Below are 18,946 nucleotides of genomic sequence, written 5' to 3'. Positions count from 1 at the left end.
GACAAGATCACCAAAGTGGAACAGGACATCACTTTAACAAAACAAAGGAAATTCCAAAGAGATCTGAAGGAAGTATCCCTGTATCCCAAGGAAGAAAAGAGGCAATTCAAATCCAAAACACAGATGCATCATAATGAAACCTATCATCACAACCAACGAAAAGACACTTACAGAAAACCACAACTCTATTCACAAAGATGCCAAAATCAACCCATCCTCCAACATAAACAAATATACCAAAGAAGAGAACCATTACTGAAAAACACCCCAAACAATGGACAAAGAACCTATCCATCATACAACAAGAGGAACTTCACCTATGCAGATGCATTAGCAAAAACATCATTTCAACAGGGGAAGCAAGATGCTATCACCGAACAAAAACAAGAATTCACGTCACTTCTACAGAAAATTTCATCCAGACCAACTGAGACACAAGCAGTCAGGAAAAAGATCTCCACTAAACGTCTACATCTGGAAGAATCAGAAGAAGACAGTGAAGATGAGCCTGTCGACCCTCATTTTTTGGAACACGGCCGAGACATGAAGAAACCTCCAGACTACACCCCAAGAAACAAGAAACAGCGCAATTACACAGAACGCGACGCAGAGGCTGCAGAGGTGGAAAAAAGAAGAAGTCAAACATAGATGATACATCAGCAACCACCATCTTCAACCTTAGCAGTCGCACACTCACCATTGAGGAACAGACAGTCCTAAAGAAAGGACTGAAATTCGCACCAGATTCATCTGCAAATAAATTCGACCTATATGTGGACACGCACAAATTCATCAGAAAACTCAACATAAAAAAATTCTTTTCCAAAAAAACAGAGCCACAATCAGTAAAAGAACCCACTATACAGACTAAATTCAAACCAGCCTCCACTTTCAATCCCACCTTCTGCAAGAGCGGCCCGATAGAAACTTTCCAAAAAGCAATAGAAAAAGAAATACTCAATCTTCCAGATAAACAAAAAAGAAAAATAAATTTCTCACAAAAAGAAAGACAGGCGCTTAAATCTTTGAAAGAAGACAACACTATTATCATCAAACCCGCCGACAAAGGCGGGGGCATAGTACTTCTTGATAAAATAAAATATGAAGAAGAGATAAATAGATTGCTGTCCGACACCACCACCTATAAAATTCTCCCGACAGATCCTACTACCATATATCAAAACAAATTAATTTCTATGCTTAATGAAGCTATTCTTCTGGGTCTCATTAATAAGAATGAATATGATTTTATTCTGGTGAAACATCCGAAAATTCCGACTTTTTATTGTTTGCCCAAAATTCATAAACACCTCACCAATCCCCCCGGACGCCCGATAGTCTCTGGTTTAAATTCTATATCATCCAACCTCTCAGTTTACATAGACTCATTTTTACAACCCCTAGTTTCAAAACAACACAGTTTTCTCAAAGACACCATCCACATTTTACAGATACTGGACACCCTGGAGTGGAAAAGTCACAATATACTGGGAACAAGTGATGTCACATCGCTCTATACGTCAATCAGGCACCAGGAGGGCTGTGACCACACTAATCATTTTCTTACAAAATCATCACTACCAAACCGACAAGTCGTCTTCATCATGGAGGGCATCAAATACATATTACAACATAATTATTTCTGGAATGGAGGCGAATTTTATATTCAAGTATGCGGAACCGCGATGGGGACCCCCTTCGCACCTTCATACGCTAATCTGTTTGTCGCAAAATGGGAGGACGATACAATTTGGTCCAATAACCGACATCTGGAGAACATTATTCTATGGAAACGATACATCGATGATGTGTTTTTTGTCTGGGGAGGATCAGAAGAGGAGTTAGAAGAGTTCAAATAACATCTCAATAACAACAGCCTCAACCTCCAGTTCACCACTACAACAAGCAAACAGAGCGTCACATTCCTAGATCTTACCATTTCCATAGAAAATAATCTTCTCATCACAGAAACTTACACTAAACCCGTTGACTGCAATAACATCTTACCAGTACAAAGCAATCACCATTCAACTTGGATCAAAAACATTCCCCTCGGTCAGTATAAAAGAATCCGACGGAACTGCACAAACACATCCACTTTCCAGACCATGACCATGACAAATAATTTCATCCAAAAAGGATATAAAGAAGAAGTACTAAAAACCCAACTTGAATCCGTTGCCAAACTTGACCGTAAAACCATACTAAAATACAAAACCCACAATAAAGAAAAAGACCAACCTAAACTTTCTTTCATAACTCAATTTAACAGTAACCATAAGGCCTTTGAACAGATTTTACAAAGAAACTGGCACATTTTACAGCTTGACGAAGATCTACAACCATACCTTCAAAACAAACCAAGGATCATTTACAAAAAAGCCCGAAATCTGAGACAAGAACTAGTCACCAGCACCATCAATCCAACAGACAATGAAGAACAAACAAGAACGAAAGGTTTCCATTACTGCCTAAAATGTAGAGCATGCAAGAATGAGGGAAGAACCTCAACAAAACCGGTTATAAATTTCCTTTCTAATAGCACCAAAAAAGAATACAAAATAAAAGAGTTTATCTCCTGCGACTCAGAAGGTGTTATTTATCTTCTTCAATGTACATGTGGATTTCAGTATGTCGGACAGACAAAGAGACAATTGAAAATAAGGACCTCCGAGCACATCTATAACATCAAAAGAGGCATATCTACACATAGTCTCTCTAATCATTTTCTCACTTGCCATGATAAAAATCCCAAGGGACTAACTTTTATGGGAATCCAAAAAGTACAACCCAGCTGGAGAGGCGGAGATCACATTCGACATTTAAAACAAATTGAGTCCAAATGGATCTTCCAGTGGTTCTCAAACTGTGGGTCCTGACCCCAAAGTGGGTCCCTACCTGCTCAGCATGGGGTCGCGACTCCATGTTGATGACCATCAGGCTGATGACTTTTCTGAAAAATCTGTTGAATTGTCTGTTATTTTAGACTCCTCCAATTGTTTCAGCCTCTATAATGCTACTGTGCCATGTATGTCCTGTCTGCTGACTACACATGTGATGTGATGGCCTTCTGCAGTAACTTGCTGGGGTCCTGTAATTATTTTCATTGTCTGATGGGGTCCCAGAGCAAAATAGTTTGAGGTCCCCTGCATCTTCGAACTACAAAGCCTCCAGCCAAAAGGCTTAAACATAGATTTCGAGCTTAATGCTTTTTTGTAACAATCCCTTTTTTTTTTTTTTTTTCTCTTTTCTCCCCATTTTTTTCTCTTCTTGCATCTAATGATCCTATTTTTCTGGCACCCATATTGAATTGTGTAAATTTTTAACTTAATACTTTTTACTACACAAAGTGTTTCATTATTATTAAACACTGTTGCAAAATTTTTTAACCAACTATATCTTTTACTTGCTCAAGTTTCCAAAATGGAACCTGGCAATGTGGTTCCCACCAAATGTGGATGACCACATCCGTTTTTACCAATAAAGCTTCTTTTAAAAGAGTCAACAGTGCCCAGCAGACTTCATCTTGAAAAAGTGCGCTTTGCGCATGAAACGCGTTGATCCTGCTGCCCGTTCAGAAGAGGAATTCCACACATCACCACCCCGCTCTCCAGCCCCGACCCCGCTAAGAATACCATCAGTGAAGACGGGACGCTACGGGACGCGCTGACACGCTACAGCAACGGAGCTCACTCAGACGCGGCTTTCACATCTCTGCCGCTCGCTCCTTCCACGCTGCAGCCTGCACGTCAGCGCTAGGATAGAGGTAGGGACAGTTTTACAGGTTTTCCCGAACGGACTTTCACCTCACTCCTGCAAAGGAGCGTAAACATCTTTTCACTAATCCCGTTTCTTTACAGGTGCCACTTTGTATCTCTCTCCTCCTATACTTTATCCCTCCACCTCTATACCCAATTTTTTTTTTATTTATTTATTTTTTTTTTGCTCCCCTTTCACCAGCGCTCAATATTTTTTCTAATTCATTACAGGGAAATAAAAGGGAATTTTTTTCTCTTTTTTCACCATTATTTGAGCTGCTCATATTTAATTAGCGCAAGTGACTCCAATCTTTTTTCTCAGTTAATGATACTATTGCTCATGAGAAATGTACAGATCTGGCCAGGAAAGCCGTCCATAAGTTCCAAGCTGTCTGGTCTACTCATAATTCCCTGTAACCCAACTCATCTATGCAGCCCTCAGCTGACCACCGTCCTTATGTACCTATGCGCTTACTGTCCACTTACTTTCTTTTTATGCTCCCCCATTGTCTCATACTATGTACTCTTTTGATATATAAGTTAACATGTACAAACACCCTGTATATTTATTTATTTATTTACAGTGTCTTATATAGCAGCAGATTCCGTTACAGTGTCTTATATAGCGTAGCAGGTTCCGTTACAGCGTCTTATATAGCGCAGCAGATTCTGTTACAGCGTCTTATATAGCAGCAGATTCCGTTACAGTGTCTTATATAGCGCAGCAGATTCTGTTACAGCGTCTTATATAGCAGCAGATTCCGTTACAGTATCTTATATAGCGCAGCAGATTCTGTTACAGTGTCTTATATAACGCAGCAGATTCCGTTACAGTGTCTTATTCAGCAGCAGATTCTGTTACAGTGTCTTTTATAGCGCAGCAGATTCTGTTACAGCGTCTTATATAGCAGCAGATTCCGTTACAGTGTCTTATATAGCGCAGCAGATTCCGTTACAGTGTCTTATATAGCGCAGCAGATTCCGTTACAGTGTCTTATATAGCGCAGCAGATTCCGTTACAGTGTCTTATATAGCGCAGCAGATTCCGTTACAGCGTCTTATATAGCGCAGCAGATTCCGTTACAGTTTCTTATATAGCGCAGCAGATTCCGTTACAGTGTCTTATATAGCGCAGCAGATTCCGTTACAGGGTCTTATATAGCGCAGCAGATTCTGTTACAGGGTCTTATATAGCGCAGCAGATTCCGTTACAGTGTCTTATATAACGCAGCAGATTCCGTTACGGTGTCTTATATAGCACAGCAGATTCCGTTACGGTGTCTTATATAGCGCAGCAGATTCCGTTACAGTGTCTTATATAGCACAGCAGATTCCGTTACAGTTTCTTATATAGTGCAGCAGATTCCGTTACAGTGTCTTATATAGCGCAGCAGATTCCGTTACAGTGTTTTATATAGCGCAGCAGATTCCGTTACAGCGTCTTATATAGCGCAGCAGATTCCGTTACAGAGTCTTATATAGCGCAGCAGATTCTGTTACAGGGTCTTATATAGCGCAGCAGATTCCGTTACAGCGTCTTATATAGCGCAGCAGATTCCGTTACAGCGTCTTATATAGCGCAGCAGATTCCGTTACAGAGTCTTATATAGCGCAGTAGATTCCGTTACAGGGTCTTATATAGCGCAGCAGATTCCGTTACAGCGTCTTATATAGCGCAGTAGATTCCGTTACAGCATCTTATATAGCGCAGCAGATTCCGTTACAGCGTCTTATATAGCGCAGCAGATTCCGTTACAGCGTCTTATATAGCGCTACAGATTCCGTTACAGTGTCTTATATAGCGCAGCAGATTCCGTTACAGTGTCTTATATAGCGCAGCAGATTCCGTTACAGTGTCTTATATAGCGCAGCAGATTCCGTTACAGTGTCTTATATAGCGCAGCAGATTCCGTTACAGTGTCTTATATAGCGCAGCAGATTCCGTTACAGTGTCTTATATAGCGCAGCAGATTCCGTTACAGTGTCTTATATAGCGCAGCAGATTCCGTTACAGTTTCTTATATAGCGCAGCAGATTCCGTTACAGTGTCTTATATAGCGCAGCAGATTCCGTTACAGGGTCTTATATAGCGCAGCAGATTCCGTTACAGGGTCTTATATAGCGCAGCAGATTCCGTTACAGGGTCTTATATAGGGCAGCAGATTCCGTTACAGTGTCTTATATAGCGCAGCAGATTCCGTTACAGTGTCTTATATAACGCAGCAGATTCCGTTACGGTGTCTTATATAGCACAGCAGATTCCGTTACGGTGTCTTATATAGCGCAGCAGATTCCGTTACGGTGTCTTATATAGCGCAGCAGATTCCGTTACAGTTTCTTATATAGTGCAGCAGATTCCGTTACAGCGTTTTATATAGCGCAGCAGATTCCGTTACAGCGTCTTATATAGCGCAGCAGATTCCGTTACAGCGTCTTATATAGCGCAGCAGATTCCGTTACAGCGTCTTATATAGCGCTGCAGATTCCGTTACAGCGTCTTATATAGCGCTGCAGATTCCGTTACAGTGTCTTATATAGCGCAGCAGATTCCGTTACAGTGTCTTATATAGCGCAGCAGATTCCGTTACAGTGTCTTATATAGCGCAGCAGATTCCGTTACAGTGTCTTATATAGCGCAGCAGATTCCGTTACAGTGTCTTATATAGCGCAGCAGATTCCGTTACAGTGTCTTATATAGCGCAGCAGATTCCGTTACAGTGTCTTATATAGCGCAGCAGATTGTGTTAGTGTCTTATATAGCGCAGCAGATTCCGTTACAGTGTCTTATATAGCGCAGCAGATTCCATTACAGTGTCTTATATAGCGCAGCAGATTCCGTTACAGTGTCTTATATAGTGCAGCAGATTCCGTTGCGCTTTACAATAGTAAACAGTGATAAGACAAACTGGGTAACAACTGACAGACTTGGAGGTAGGAGGGCCCTGCTGCAAGCTGACAGTCTATAGGGATATAGGAGGGAAACACAAGGACAGGCACAAGTAATAGCAGAGCAGTCCCACCAAGTTACAAGTCCAGAAGGAAAGCTATATAATACATAAGTGCCTCAGAGGGTTATGCATGTATAACTTAAATATGATAGGCTTGCCTGAAGAAGTGAGTTTTCAGGGAACGCTTGAAAGTTTGGAGACTGGTGGAGAGTCTTAATGTGCATGGAAGGGCATTCCATAGGATGGGAGCAGCCCGATGAAAGTCCTGTAATAGTGAATGGGAGCTAGTGATCCGTGCAGAAGAGAGACACATCTTGTGTAGAGCGTAGTGGTCACTTTACACCATGATCCGATAATGAATACACTTGAGCATCTGTTTTATTTATTTTCTTTTTTATTACCTTTTTATTTATTTTTTTCACTTTTGTATATTTTACAACATTTACAATAAAAATCATTGCATTTAAAAAAAAAAAAAAAAAATTAAATGACACTTTTCACTGAGCCCTGTGCACCTTTTACAGGTTCTCTCGTGTCACAGGGGAATTCAGGGTCTTTGTATGGGCTGCTGGAACCCCCCAGACTTTACACCAAATAGTGGTAATTCTAGCACCCGTCATCTTTGAAAACCCATATGCAGTTCCTCTTCCCTGCCTGGGGTGTCGCTGTCTGTTGTAGTGCTTCTATCACAGTGTGGTATGTATATCAGCACTGATATGCAAACCAGACGTGTGCTAGAAACACCACAGCAGACCGCAACACCTAGGCAGGGAAGAGGAACTTTAAAGAATTAAAAAAAGTTGTATATAATTATGTGCGAAATTATAATCACACATATATTCCTTTTTAAGAGAGAGCGCCACACAGCTGTATCAATTTAATTAAATGTATTATGTATTAATATATTTAATTTTTTATAAAAAAGAGCATATAACAAAGATATACATATAAAAACAATATCAAGAATAATGATACAATAGTAGCTGGAAACCACACTCCAATATATTCACAGTCAACTTTCCCCGATTTAGGTAGGAATGTGTCCCGTGCTGTATTAAATGAACAGAAATGGTATTTTTTGCAGCAACTCTTAGTTGGACTTGATATAAGTATCCGCAGCTGTTTTAAGATCCTTTATGTTAATGGCAATTATATATCCACTTTATGTACGTTTCTTTGTTGGCTTTATTTAGAATAAGAATTAGGGCTAGGGAGAATGCCCTATTTTTTGGAAAATGTCCAAAGTACCAACTTGGTTCTTGTGGACGGCTCTAGCTCACCTCTGCGGCTGCTGCCGCTTGATGTTGTGCTGCTAGATGCCTTTTGCAGACAAGGAGCGAGCCGGCCGTCTCTCTTTCCAAATAGCCGCCGTACTAGTGGACTCGCCGGGAGGATCGCGGTGAGAGCTTGATGGTAGCCGCAATGCAGTTTTCTTGAAAAGAACAAAGGTCAGCCGCGATGTGCCATAGAACCACAAGGGCAATAATACCAAGGAGTGTCAAAAGTTTCCAGATACCCCTTAACTCGTTTCTCCGCTGTGGGTAAGGTATAGCGGTTTCATCAGAAGTCTTCTAATACAGGGTACATATCAGTACTGCTATGTGACATAGGTATCCTGTCCAGTCACTAGGAATAATAGGGGACATATCACTACTGCTATGTGACATAGGTATCCTGTCCAGTCACTAGGAAGAGACATATCAGTCCTGCTATGTGACATAGGTATCCTGTCCAGTCACTAGGAAGAGACATATCAGTCCTGCTATGTGACATAGGTATCCTGTCCAGTCACTAGGAAGAGACATATCAGTCCTGCTATGTGACATAGGTATCCTGTCCAGTCACTAGGAAGAGACATATCAGTCCTGCTATGTGACATAGGTATCCTGTCCAGTCACTAGGAATAATAGGGGACATATCACTACTGCTATGTGACATAGTTATCCTGTCCAGTCACTAGGAAGAGACATATCAGTCCTGCTATGTGACATAGGTATTCTGTTCAGTCACTAGGAATACAGGTGACATATCACTACTGCTATGTGACATAGGTATCCTGTCCAGTCACTGTCACTAGGAAGAGATATATCAGTCCTGCTATGTGACATAGGTATCCTGTCCAGTCACTAGGAATACAGGGGAAATATCAGTACTGCTATGTAACATAGGTATCCTGTCCAGTCTCTAGGAATACAGGGGACATATCGGTCCTGCTATGTAACATAGGTATCCTGTCCAGTCACTAGGAAGAGACATATCAGTCCTGCTATGTGACATAGGTATCCTGTCCAGTCACTAGGAATAATAGGGGACATATCACTACTGCTATGTGACATAGGTATCCTGTCCAGTCACTAGGAAGAGACATATCACTACTGCTATGTGACATAGGTATCCTGTCCAGTCACTAGGAAGTGACATATCACTACTGCTATGTGACATAGGTATCCTGTCACTAGGAATACAGGTGACATATCAGTCCTGCTATGTGACATAGATATCCTGTCCAGTCACTAGGAATACAGGGGACATATCAGTCCTGCTATGTGACATAGGTATCCTGTCCAGTCACTAGGAATACAGGTGACATATCAGTCCTGCTATGTGACATAGATATCCTGTCCAGTCACTAGTAATACAGGTGACATATCAGTCCTGCTATGTGACATAGATATCCTGTCCAGTCTCTAGGAATACAGGGAACATATCAGTCCTGCTATGTAACATTGGTATCCTGTCCAGTCACTAGGAATACAGGGGAAATATCAGTACTGCTATGTAACATTGGTATCCTGTCCAGTCTCTAGGAATACAGGGAACATATCGGTCCAGCTATGTGACAAAGATATCCTGTGCAGTCACTAGGAATACAGGGGAAATATCAGTACTGCTATGTAACATAGGTATCCTGTCCAGTCACTAGGAATACAGGTGACATATCAGTCCTGCTATGTGACATAGGTATCCTGTCCAGTTACTAGGAAGAGACCTATCAGTCCTGCTATGTAACATAGGTTTCCTGTCCAGTCACTGTCACTAGGAAGAGATATATCAGTGTCTGCTGCTCACTAATTGATCACTTTGTGCCAGCAGGATCTCCTTACTTGCGCCATACGCTTGCTGGGGTGCAGGTTTGTTGCGTTTTATTTGCCCATGTAATAATTTCAATAACATTTTGTTGCGAATGAACGTTTCATACTGTATCCTGTAGGTCGGCTTCAGAACAGTTTCAGAAAAGTCTTCAGCCACTTCCTCCTAATATTCCCGTCTGGGCTCGTCGCCTCAGGAGCTGTGAGGTGAGTGCCGTCCAGCAGATTATAGACACATACATTCATCTGGCCTCATCTCTATAGGACATTCTAACTGGCACATTGCATTTCTGCTCACGTGCACGGTCTTAATTCTCTCCCTCTCTCTCTCTCTCCCTCTCTTTCTCTCTCCCTCTCTTTCTGTTTGTCTATCTATCTACATCTAATCTATCTATCTGGCACATTGCTTGCTGCTCACATAGGCCCTTATTCTGATCGGTGCGGCCGGATCCGAATATGCGGCCAGGACCGTGCGTGCGAAACCCCGCCTTCCGTACGGATCGCTCACTCCGTCCAAATGCGGTAAGAAGCTGGCCGAACGGACCGCACGTGTATTTTTCATGGAATACGCCTCCTCCATCTCAGGGAACCTCCCCCATCATTCGATGGTCGCAGTTCATCGACTGCAGGACCGAATGGTCCACCAGCTCCCGCAACCTCAGACCACACGGACATTTGTCCGTGCAAAAGCAGGGATATGGGCGGGCAGCTGACATCCGGCGATGTCATATGTCCGCCCCCTACACGTGCGTCACGGCCGCATTACCATGCGTACGCCCAGCGTTTGCATGGGAACGCCCATGAAACGCGGGGCGTATGCATATGGTAATGAGCCCAAATAGCCTTTCACGCCCCTCTCCACCCCCTGTTCGGAGTGTTCACATTTCATGCGGGATTTGGCCGTACGCCCCGCTCGCACATGCGCAGAGACGCCTCTGCACATGCGCAGACACAAAACATCGGCGGCCCGAACGCACGCGGATATTACCGCACCAACCAGAATAAGGGCCATAGTTACATAGTAGGTGAGGCTGAATAAAGACTTGCATCCATCTAGTTCAACCTATGTTTATAGTAGCTTATCCCTTGTTGTATAGTATGTTCTGATATTTTAAAGACAGATTGGAACAGTGACCACAATATGGTTTCACTGGAAATCAACTTCAGTAAATTACATCATAAAGGATCGACAAAAATACTAAACTTCAGAAAAGCTAACTTCGAATTATTCAGAGAAGCCCTAAAAAGAATTGTGTGGGAAACAGTTTTTGAGGGGATAAATGCTGAGGAAATGTGGGATACTCTAAAAAATGTACTCGAATCATTAACTATTAAATACATTCCTAAAGTAACTAAGGGTAAATTCAATAAAAAAAAGCCACCATGGTTGGAAAAAAAAGTTAGGTCAACAATAAAACAAGAGCGTTTAAATTCTATAAAAATAACTTAAATGAGGAGGCGTTCACCAAATACAAAGAATCAAACAAAATTTGCAAAGGCGCAATCAAACTAGCTAAAAGGGATTATGAAGAGCGCATAGCCACTGAAAGTAAAACTAACCCCAAGAAGTTTTTAAAATACATAAATAGTAAATGTATAATTAAGGACAACATAGGCCCACTAACAGATATCAATGGAAAAAGTTTTACGGAGGACAAGGGAAAAGCAGAACTGTTAAATGAGTTCTTCTCATCAGTGTTTACTAAGGGAGAGCAGACTGTGGAACGCACACATACCACAAATGGGATGAACAAGCCGGACCTCAATATTGAATTTTCTACCGAGGAAATAATATTAAGACTCAGCAAAATCAAAACAAATAAATCACCTGTGCCCGATGGGATTCATCTTAGGGTAGTAATGGAATTAAGGGAGGAATTAGCTTCCCCTCTACATTATATCTTTGATAATTCACTATCATCAGGAAAGGTACCAAAAGACTGGAGAATAGCAGAGGTAGTGCCATTATTCAAAAAAGGAAAAAAGGAGGATCCTGCTAATTACAGACCTGTTAGTTTAACATCAATCGTGGGTAAACTATTTGAAGGATTTTTAAGAGATGGTATCCAGGAATATTTAGACCTTCATTGTTTACTCAGTAATAACCAGCATGGGTTTGTGAAAAATCGTTCATAACAAACTAATCTACTTGGTTTCTATGAAAAGGTTAGCAAAAACCTTGATAATGGAAACGCTGTAGATGTGATTTTCCTAGATTTTGCTAAAGCCTTCGACACAGTACCACACAATAGGTTGATAAATAAAATGGAGGACATGGGATTAGGGGCAAATATCTGTAGATGGGTAGGGAACTGGCTGTGTAATACAGAACAAACAGAACAAAGAGTGGTCATGAACAGTGCCGTATCAAATATGACACCAGTACTAAGTGGAGTGCCACAGGGTTCGGTTCTTGGGCCCATTTTATTTAACATTTTTATTAACGATATTGGGATGGGGTTACTCAGCAATGTATCCATCTTTGCGGACGATACAAAACTGAGCAGAGTTATTAAATCATCAGAAGATGTCACCACGCTTCAAAATGATCTTGACAATCTATATGACTGGGCAAAAAATTGGAAGATGAGGTTCAATGTGAACAAATGCAAGGTCATACACCTTGGGAGACATAACCAGTGTGCTAGTTATAACCTAAGCGGGGATGAATTGGGTAAATCAGTACTGGAAAAGGATCTAGGAGTCCAAATAGACAACAAACTGGGGTGTAGTGCTCAATGTAATATAGCAACAAAAAAGGGCAACAAAATTCTAGCATGTATTAAAAGGGGCATGGAAACTAGGGACTCAAAAGTAATTATGCCTCTGTACAAATCATTTTTTAGACCGCACCTCGAATACGCAGTGCAGTTCTGGGCCCCGCACTATAAAAAGGACATCGTAGAATTAGAAAAAATCCAAAGAAGAGCCACAAAGCTTATTAGGGGAATGGAGAATTTAAGCTATGAGGAAAGTTTAAACAATTTGGGACTATTTACACTAGAGAAAAGACGTTTAAGGGGGGATATGCTCAACATTTACAAATATATCAGGGGCCAATATAATGAACTGGCAAACACCCTTTGGTACTTGTTTCCTAGCACGGCCACAAATCTTATGGATCGTGTACCTTTAGTTAAGGTACACGATCCATACGATGGACCCGATTTCCTTTGAAATCAGGTCCATTTGGCCGGCTAGGACAAAATATCGGGGGCATCGCGTCGGTCGGGACCGTTAACAATGGTCCCGACGCGACCGACGCGATGCCCGCGATTTCCCCATGGCTTCAATGTTAAAAAATATTTTAACATTGAAATCGTGTCAGGAAAGGTAAAATATCGGGGGCATCGCGTCGGTCGGGACCATTAACATAGGTCCCGACGCGATGCCCCCGATTTTTACATAGGCTTCAATGTTAAAAGATTTTTTAACATTGAAATCCTGAAAAAATGTGAAAAATGTGAAATGGGCCAATATGACCCATTTCACATTTTAGATGTCCCCGTCGTCACCCCACGATAGACGCCAACCCGAAGCGTGGCGAGCTCAGCGAGCCCGCGAGGAGCGGCGGTGCGCGTCCTCCGACCTTTTCATTCCCCTACTATCCACGTCGGCGTGGAGTTGAGAATAGAATAGTGTGGCGAGCGCAGCGAGCCACCGAGCCCGAAGCGTGGCGAGCGCAGCGGATACCTTCACAGTTATACGCGTCCCCTCGCGGGCTTCACAGGTGTCCGTGGCGACGCGGACACCTGTGAAGTCCGCGAAGGGACGCGTTTACCTGTGAAGGTATCCGCGTCCCCTCGCGGGGCTCGCTGCGCTCGCCACGCTTCGGGCTCGGTGGCTCGCTGCGCTCGCCACACTATTCTTTTCTCAACTCCACGCCGACGTGGATAGTAGGGGAATGAAAAGGTTGGAGGACGCGCACCGCCGCCCCTCGCGGGCTCGCTGCGCTAGCCACGCTTCGGGTTGGCGTCTATCGTGGGGTGGGGTGTACGCCGTGACATTTGGGGGGGTTGGGAATATTTTACATTTAATCCAATGTAAAATCGGGTCCCAGGGACCCGATTTACATTTCATTAAAAAAAAAAAATCGGGTCCAAAATCGGTCGGTCGCGTCGATCGCATCGCATGCGACCAAATCGCATGCGATGCGATCGACCCGATTTTTCCGACACGACCACCCCGATGTAAATCGGTGTGGCCGTGCTAGGAAACAAGTACCCACCCTTTTTTCTACTAGAAAGGAATCTAGTAGGAATCAGGTACCTTTCCTGATGATAGTGAATTATCAAAGATATAATGTAGAGGGGAAGCTAATTCCTCCCTTAATTCCATTAGTACCCTAGGATGAATCCCATCGGGCCCAGGTGATTTGTTTGTTTTGATTTTGCTGAGCCTCAATATTATTTCCTCGAATTCGGTACTTATGTAATATCTGGGCTCCCGTTTTTCTTATGAGAACGTGTCCGCTCGCCACGCTTCGGGCACGGTGGCTCGCTGCGCTCGCCACACTATATAAAATCAACTGCATGCGTAGTAGGGGTATGAAAAAATGGGGTGCATTTAACATGGGAGCCCAGATAATACATAAGTACAGAGAATTCAATATTGAGGTCCGGCTTGTTCATCCCATTTGTGGTATGTGTGCGTTCCACAGTCTGCTCTCCCTTAGTAAACACTGATGAGAAGAACTCATTTAACAGTTCTGATTTTCCCTTGGTCTCTGTAAAACTTTTTACATTGATATCGGTTAGTGGGCCTATGTTGTCCTTAATTATACGTTTACTATTTATGTATTTGAAAAACTTCTTGGGGTTGGTTTTGCTTTCAGTGGCTATGCGCTCTTCATAATCCCTTTTAGCTAGTTTGATTGCCCCTTTGCAAATTTTGTTTGATTCTTTGTATTTGGTGAACGCCTCCTCATTTAAGTTATCTTTATAGAATTTAAATGCTCTTGTTTTATAGTTGATTGCTGACCTAACTTTTTTTTCCAACCATGGTGGCTTTTTTTTATTGAATTTACCCTTAGTTACTTTAGGAATGTATTTAATAGTTAATGATTCGAGTACATTTTTTAGAGTATCCCACATTTCCTCAGCATTTACCCCCTCAAAAACTACAAGAAAAAGGGGGATGGCCCTTCACCAATCACTCAGCGCTAAATAAATATAACTTTCCTGATTTGATTGTTCAGGTCCAATTTCTTTATGTAGAAATCTGAATAGGAGAAATAAAACACAACTTCTCCCTAGTGTAATACTGTAGTATTAAGTGGAATGATTAATCAGATGACTGAATACTGCACAATATTAGAGCAATAATGATTTTCGGGGAATTCCCCCTTTCTAGGTACTCACACTTTCAGTGTGTACAACAGGCGTGTCACAGGTTCTTTGATCCTCTCATTTGGTGATATAGGACTCCACTCTGATTAAAAAATGGATCCTTTATTACAATAAGTTACAAGTGTACAATATAAAAAGTGCAATCTCTGTACTCATCTGTAAGGTTAGGGAAGTCCAGCAGGCAAGGTGGAAAATCAGCATAAAACGGGGCCCCGTTCCAGTGCTCCTGCGGTATTCCTTCTCCCACCAGATGAGGTCCAAAGGGGTTGCTACAGTAGAGTCTGCCAACGCGTTTCGATCATAACATTGATCTTTCTCTAACGTCCTAGGGTATACTGGGGTTCAGGTAGACAATGGGGTATAGATGGGTCCAAAGGAGCCGGTGCACTTTAATAAAAATTAACATCCTGTGTGCTGGCTCCTCCCCTCTATGCCCCCTCCCACAGCCCAGTTTAGAAAAAAGTGCCCTACGGGCCGGTAGCACACTCTGGAGCTCCAGAGTTTTTTCTTATTTTTATTTTTAATTTTATTTTGCAGCAAGCTGTGCTTACTGCTGTCCTGATGGAGGGACACGGCACCAACCTCTTACAGGGTTAATGGTCCGTGTCCTGCTGCCGGGGTTTGACCCGGACGGTGATGTTACCGCAGTCATTAAGGACTGACGAGCACACCTTCAGCCCGCCGCCCCATCAGAGTGTCGGTACAGCGGTAATAGGTCTCCCGCTAAGGGGATTCTTCTGGCCGCGGCGGCGTGTATTTTACACAGACGCGCCATGTTGGGGGCGGAGCCTCCCGGAGAGCGCGAAAGAGCAGCAGCAGCCGGCGCCATTACCGCTTGCTGAGAGCACCGCGAGGACGCAGCAGAGACCGTACAACAGACTGGTAACACAGTGGGGTTGTGGGGGTCCGTGGGTGCTACTAAGTGCCACACTTGTGTCCTCTATAGGACCAAACTGCGTTTATTGTTAGCCCGGGTGCCTAACTAACGCCCAGCTAAGGGCTTGTGTGCTGGCTCTCCCTCTCTGTCCCTTCTCACTGCTTGGGGAAGTTACAGTTGCTCTGCGGGTGTTGGTATAGTTATATTTATATATATATATATAAGCATTATATACCCGACAGCATGGCAGGGAAGAAGTCTGTGTGTCAGTCATGCCATGCAAAATTCACCCCCTTAGTGGAGGGGTCTCTTGTGTGTGATAACTGTATTTCACCTGAGCAGGGTACTAGCAGCCAGGAACCTGCTTGGTTAGATTCTATTAAGGGAATGATGTCTTCCATCTCTTCTGAATTAGCTGTGGCTAGACAGGAGAGACATGACTTACAGAGGTCTGTGGCTGATCTTAGAGCTACACCTGCTGCTCAAAAACCACCTAAGCTTCTTCCTCAAAAGCGTTCTTTGCCTGCTTTGCTGGGTACAGATGATGATGATGATGAGGAGTTAGAAGATGATGAGGTAGAGATTCCTGAGGTAGTTGAGGAATCTCACTCTCAAGGGGTGGATGCTCTCATCTTTGCAATAAGAGAGGTCCTAAATCTCCCTGATAAGGAAGAGGAACAGACAGAACTAATGTTTTTCTCTACAAAAGAAAAATCCTCTGCCACCTTTCCTGTCTCTACAGAGCTTAACAGGAAATTTCAACAGTCTTGGGCTCACCCAGAAAAGAGATTTCAGGTGCCTAAAAGGTTCTTATCTATTTTTCCTTTCCCGTCTGAGGATAGAAAGCTGTGGGAGACCCCACCGGCAGTGGATACATCTGTATCCAGGCTCTCTAAAAAGATAGTGCTCCCAGTCCCTGGGGCAGTCTCTTTAAAGGACCCAGCAGATAGAAAGTTGGAAACCACATTAAAGGCTATCTATGTGGCATCTGGGGCAACTCAGAGACCAGTTATTGCAGGTTGTTGGATAACCAAGGCCATTAGCAAATGGGCTGAGGCAATTCAGGCTGATTTACAAGAGGATAACCCTCAAGTGGATATGCTGACTCTTTTGAGACATATCCAGGAATCTGCAGATTTTTTATGTGAAGCATTAAAAGAGATTGGAGTAGTGGCAGCTCAGACAAACACTATGTCTGTTTCCGCCCGCAGAGTCTTATGGTTACGACAATGGGCGGCCGACCCAGAGTCTAAGAGGGGTGTAGAGGCCTTACCTTTCACCGGGGAGGCTCTATTTGGTGAAGAACTAAATAAGTGGATTTCACAGGCAACTGCTGGAAAGTCCACTTACTTGCCGTCTGCCCCTCCACCCCCGCGGAGAAATTATTCAGGGCCCTCCTTGCAGTCCTTTCGGACCGCGAGGTTCAGGTCCAGAGGCCGTGGAGCCTCAAATGCAGTCAGAGGCACTAGGGGCAAGTCCCGCAGAACCCAGTCAGCAGTCCTGCCCGAGCAGGCTCACACCTCCACTCAGGAAAAGCCCTCAGCATGACGGTTCCCTTCCTCAGGGGGGGGACATTCCAGTGGGAGCACGTTTACTTCATTTCAGTCCGGTTTGGCGGGCGTCTGCCCTGGACCCTTGGGTGCTAGAAATAGTGTCTCAAGGATACAGAATAGAGTTTGCCTCTACCCCGCCTCAAAAATTCTTCAAATCAGCCTTACCAGCTTCACAGGAATCTCAAAGGAACCTTCTGGAGGCGGTTCGGAAACTAATAGATCAGGCTGTGGTAATTCCGGTACCTACCCATCTCAGGGGGAAGGGATACTACTCCAACGTATTCGTCGTGCCCAAACCAGACGGTTCGGTAAGACCTATACTGAATCTTCGGTTTCTGAACATGCATCTCAAGACCTTCAAGTTCAAGATGGAGTCCTTGAGGGCGGTCATTTCGGGATTGGAGGAAAGGGAATTCCTGGTGTCGTTAGACATAAAGGATGCCTACCTTCACATCCCGATATGGCCGCCACATCAGGCCTATCTTCGCTTCACGATCCTAAACGACCACTACCAGTTCAGGGCTTTACCTTTTGGCCTGTCTACAGCCCCTCGGATATTCACGAAGGTCATGGCAGAGATGATGCATCTACTCCGCCGGGCCGGAGTGAATATTGTGCCATACCTGGACGACCTTTTAATAAAGGCCCCTACCAGAGAGTTACTGGAGGAGAGTGTCAGCACCACCTCCAGGATCCTGTCAACCCACGGATGGATACTGAATCTAAAGAAGTCGCAGCTAGTACCATCTCAAAGACTTCTTTTCCTAGGGATGATACTAGATACGGTGGCGCAGAAGGTCTTCCTGCCAACGGAGAAGGTTCTGGCAATCCAAAAGATGGTGCGGTTGGTTCTGAAACCGCGCAGGATATCTGTCCACTCCTGCATACAACTACTCGGGAGGATGGTAGCAGCATACGAAGCGATTCCCTACGGACGCTTCCATGCGAGGACTATTCCAACTGGACCTCTTAAACAAGTGGACGGGGTCTCATCTCCACATGCACTCCCTAGTCACTCTGTCATCGGAAACAAGAGTCTCTCTTCTGTGGTGGCTGAAGTCATCCAACCTGCTAGTGGGAAGGAGGTTCGGATTTTACCCATGGGTACTCCTAACAACAGATGCCAGCTTGAAGGGTTGGGGAGCAGTAACTCAGGGAGTTCACTTCCAGGGTCTATGGTCAGAGCAGGAGGCCTCTCTTCCCATAAACATCTTAGAACTAAGAGCAATACACCAGGCCTTAATACAGGCCTCCGATCTGCTGAGAGGAAAGCCAGTTCAAGTCCAATCGGACAATGTCACGGCAGTGGCATATATAAACCGCCAAGGGGGCACAAAAAGCAGGTCTGCCATGAGAGAAGCGGCAAAAATTCT

General features: G+C 43.7%; 1 protein-coding gene across 3 annotated transcripts in view; it reads left to right on the top strand.

The window, feature by feature from the left end:
- Positions 1-18,946, top strand: part of CARF (calcium responsive transcription factor) — a 120,422-nt gene that overhangs the window by 39,457 nt on the left and 62,019 nt on the right. For all 3 annotated transcript variants that reach the window (XM_083154081.1, XM_083154082.1, XM_083154080.1), the window contains exon 6: positions 9,918-10,002. In XM_083154081.1, the coding sequence (XP_083010207.1) occupies positions 9,918-10,002 (85 nt within the window). The remainder of the gene's footprint in view (positions 1-9,917; positions 10,003-18,946) is intronic.

This window comes from Crinia signifera, chromosome 7, assembly GCF_055691185.1.
Source record: "Crinia signifera chromosome 7, ASM5569118v1, whole genome shotgun sequence".
NCBI classification, from domain to species: Eukaryota; Metazoa; Chordata; class Amphibia; order Anura; family Myobatrachidae; genus Crinia; species Crinia signifera.
This window is presented reverse-complemented; position numbering and strand designations above follow the sequence as displayed.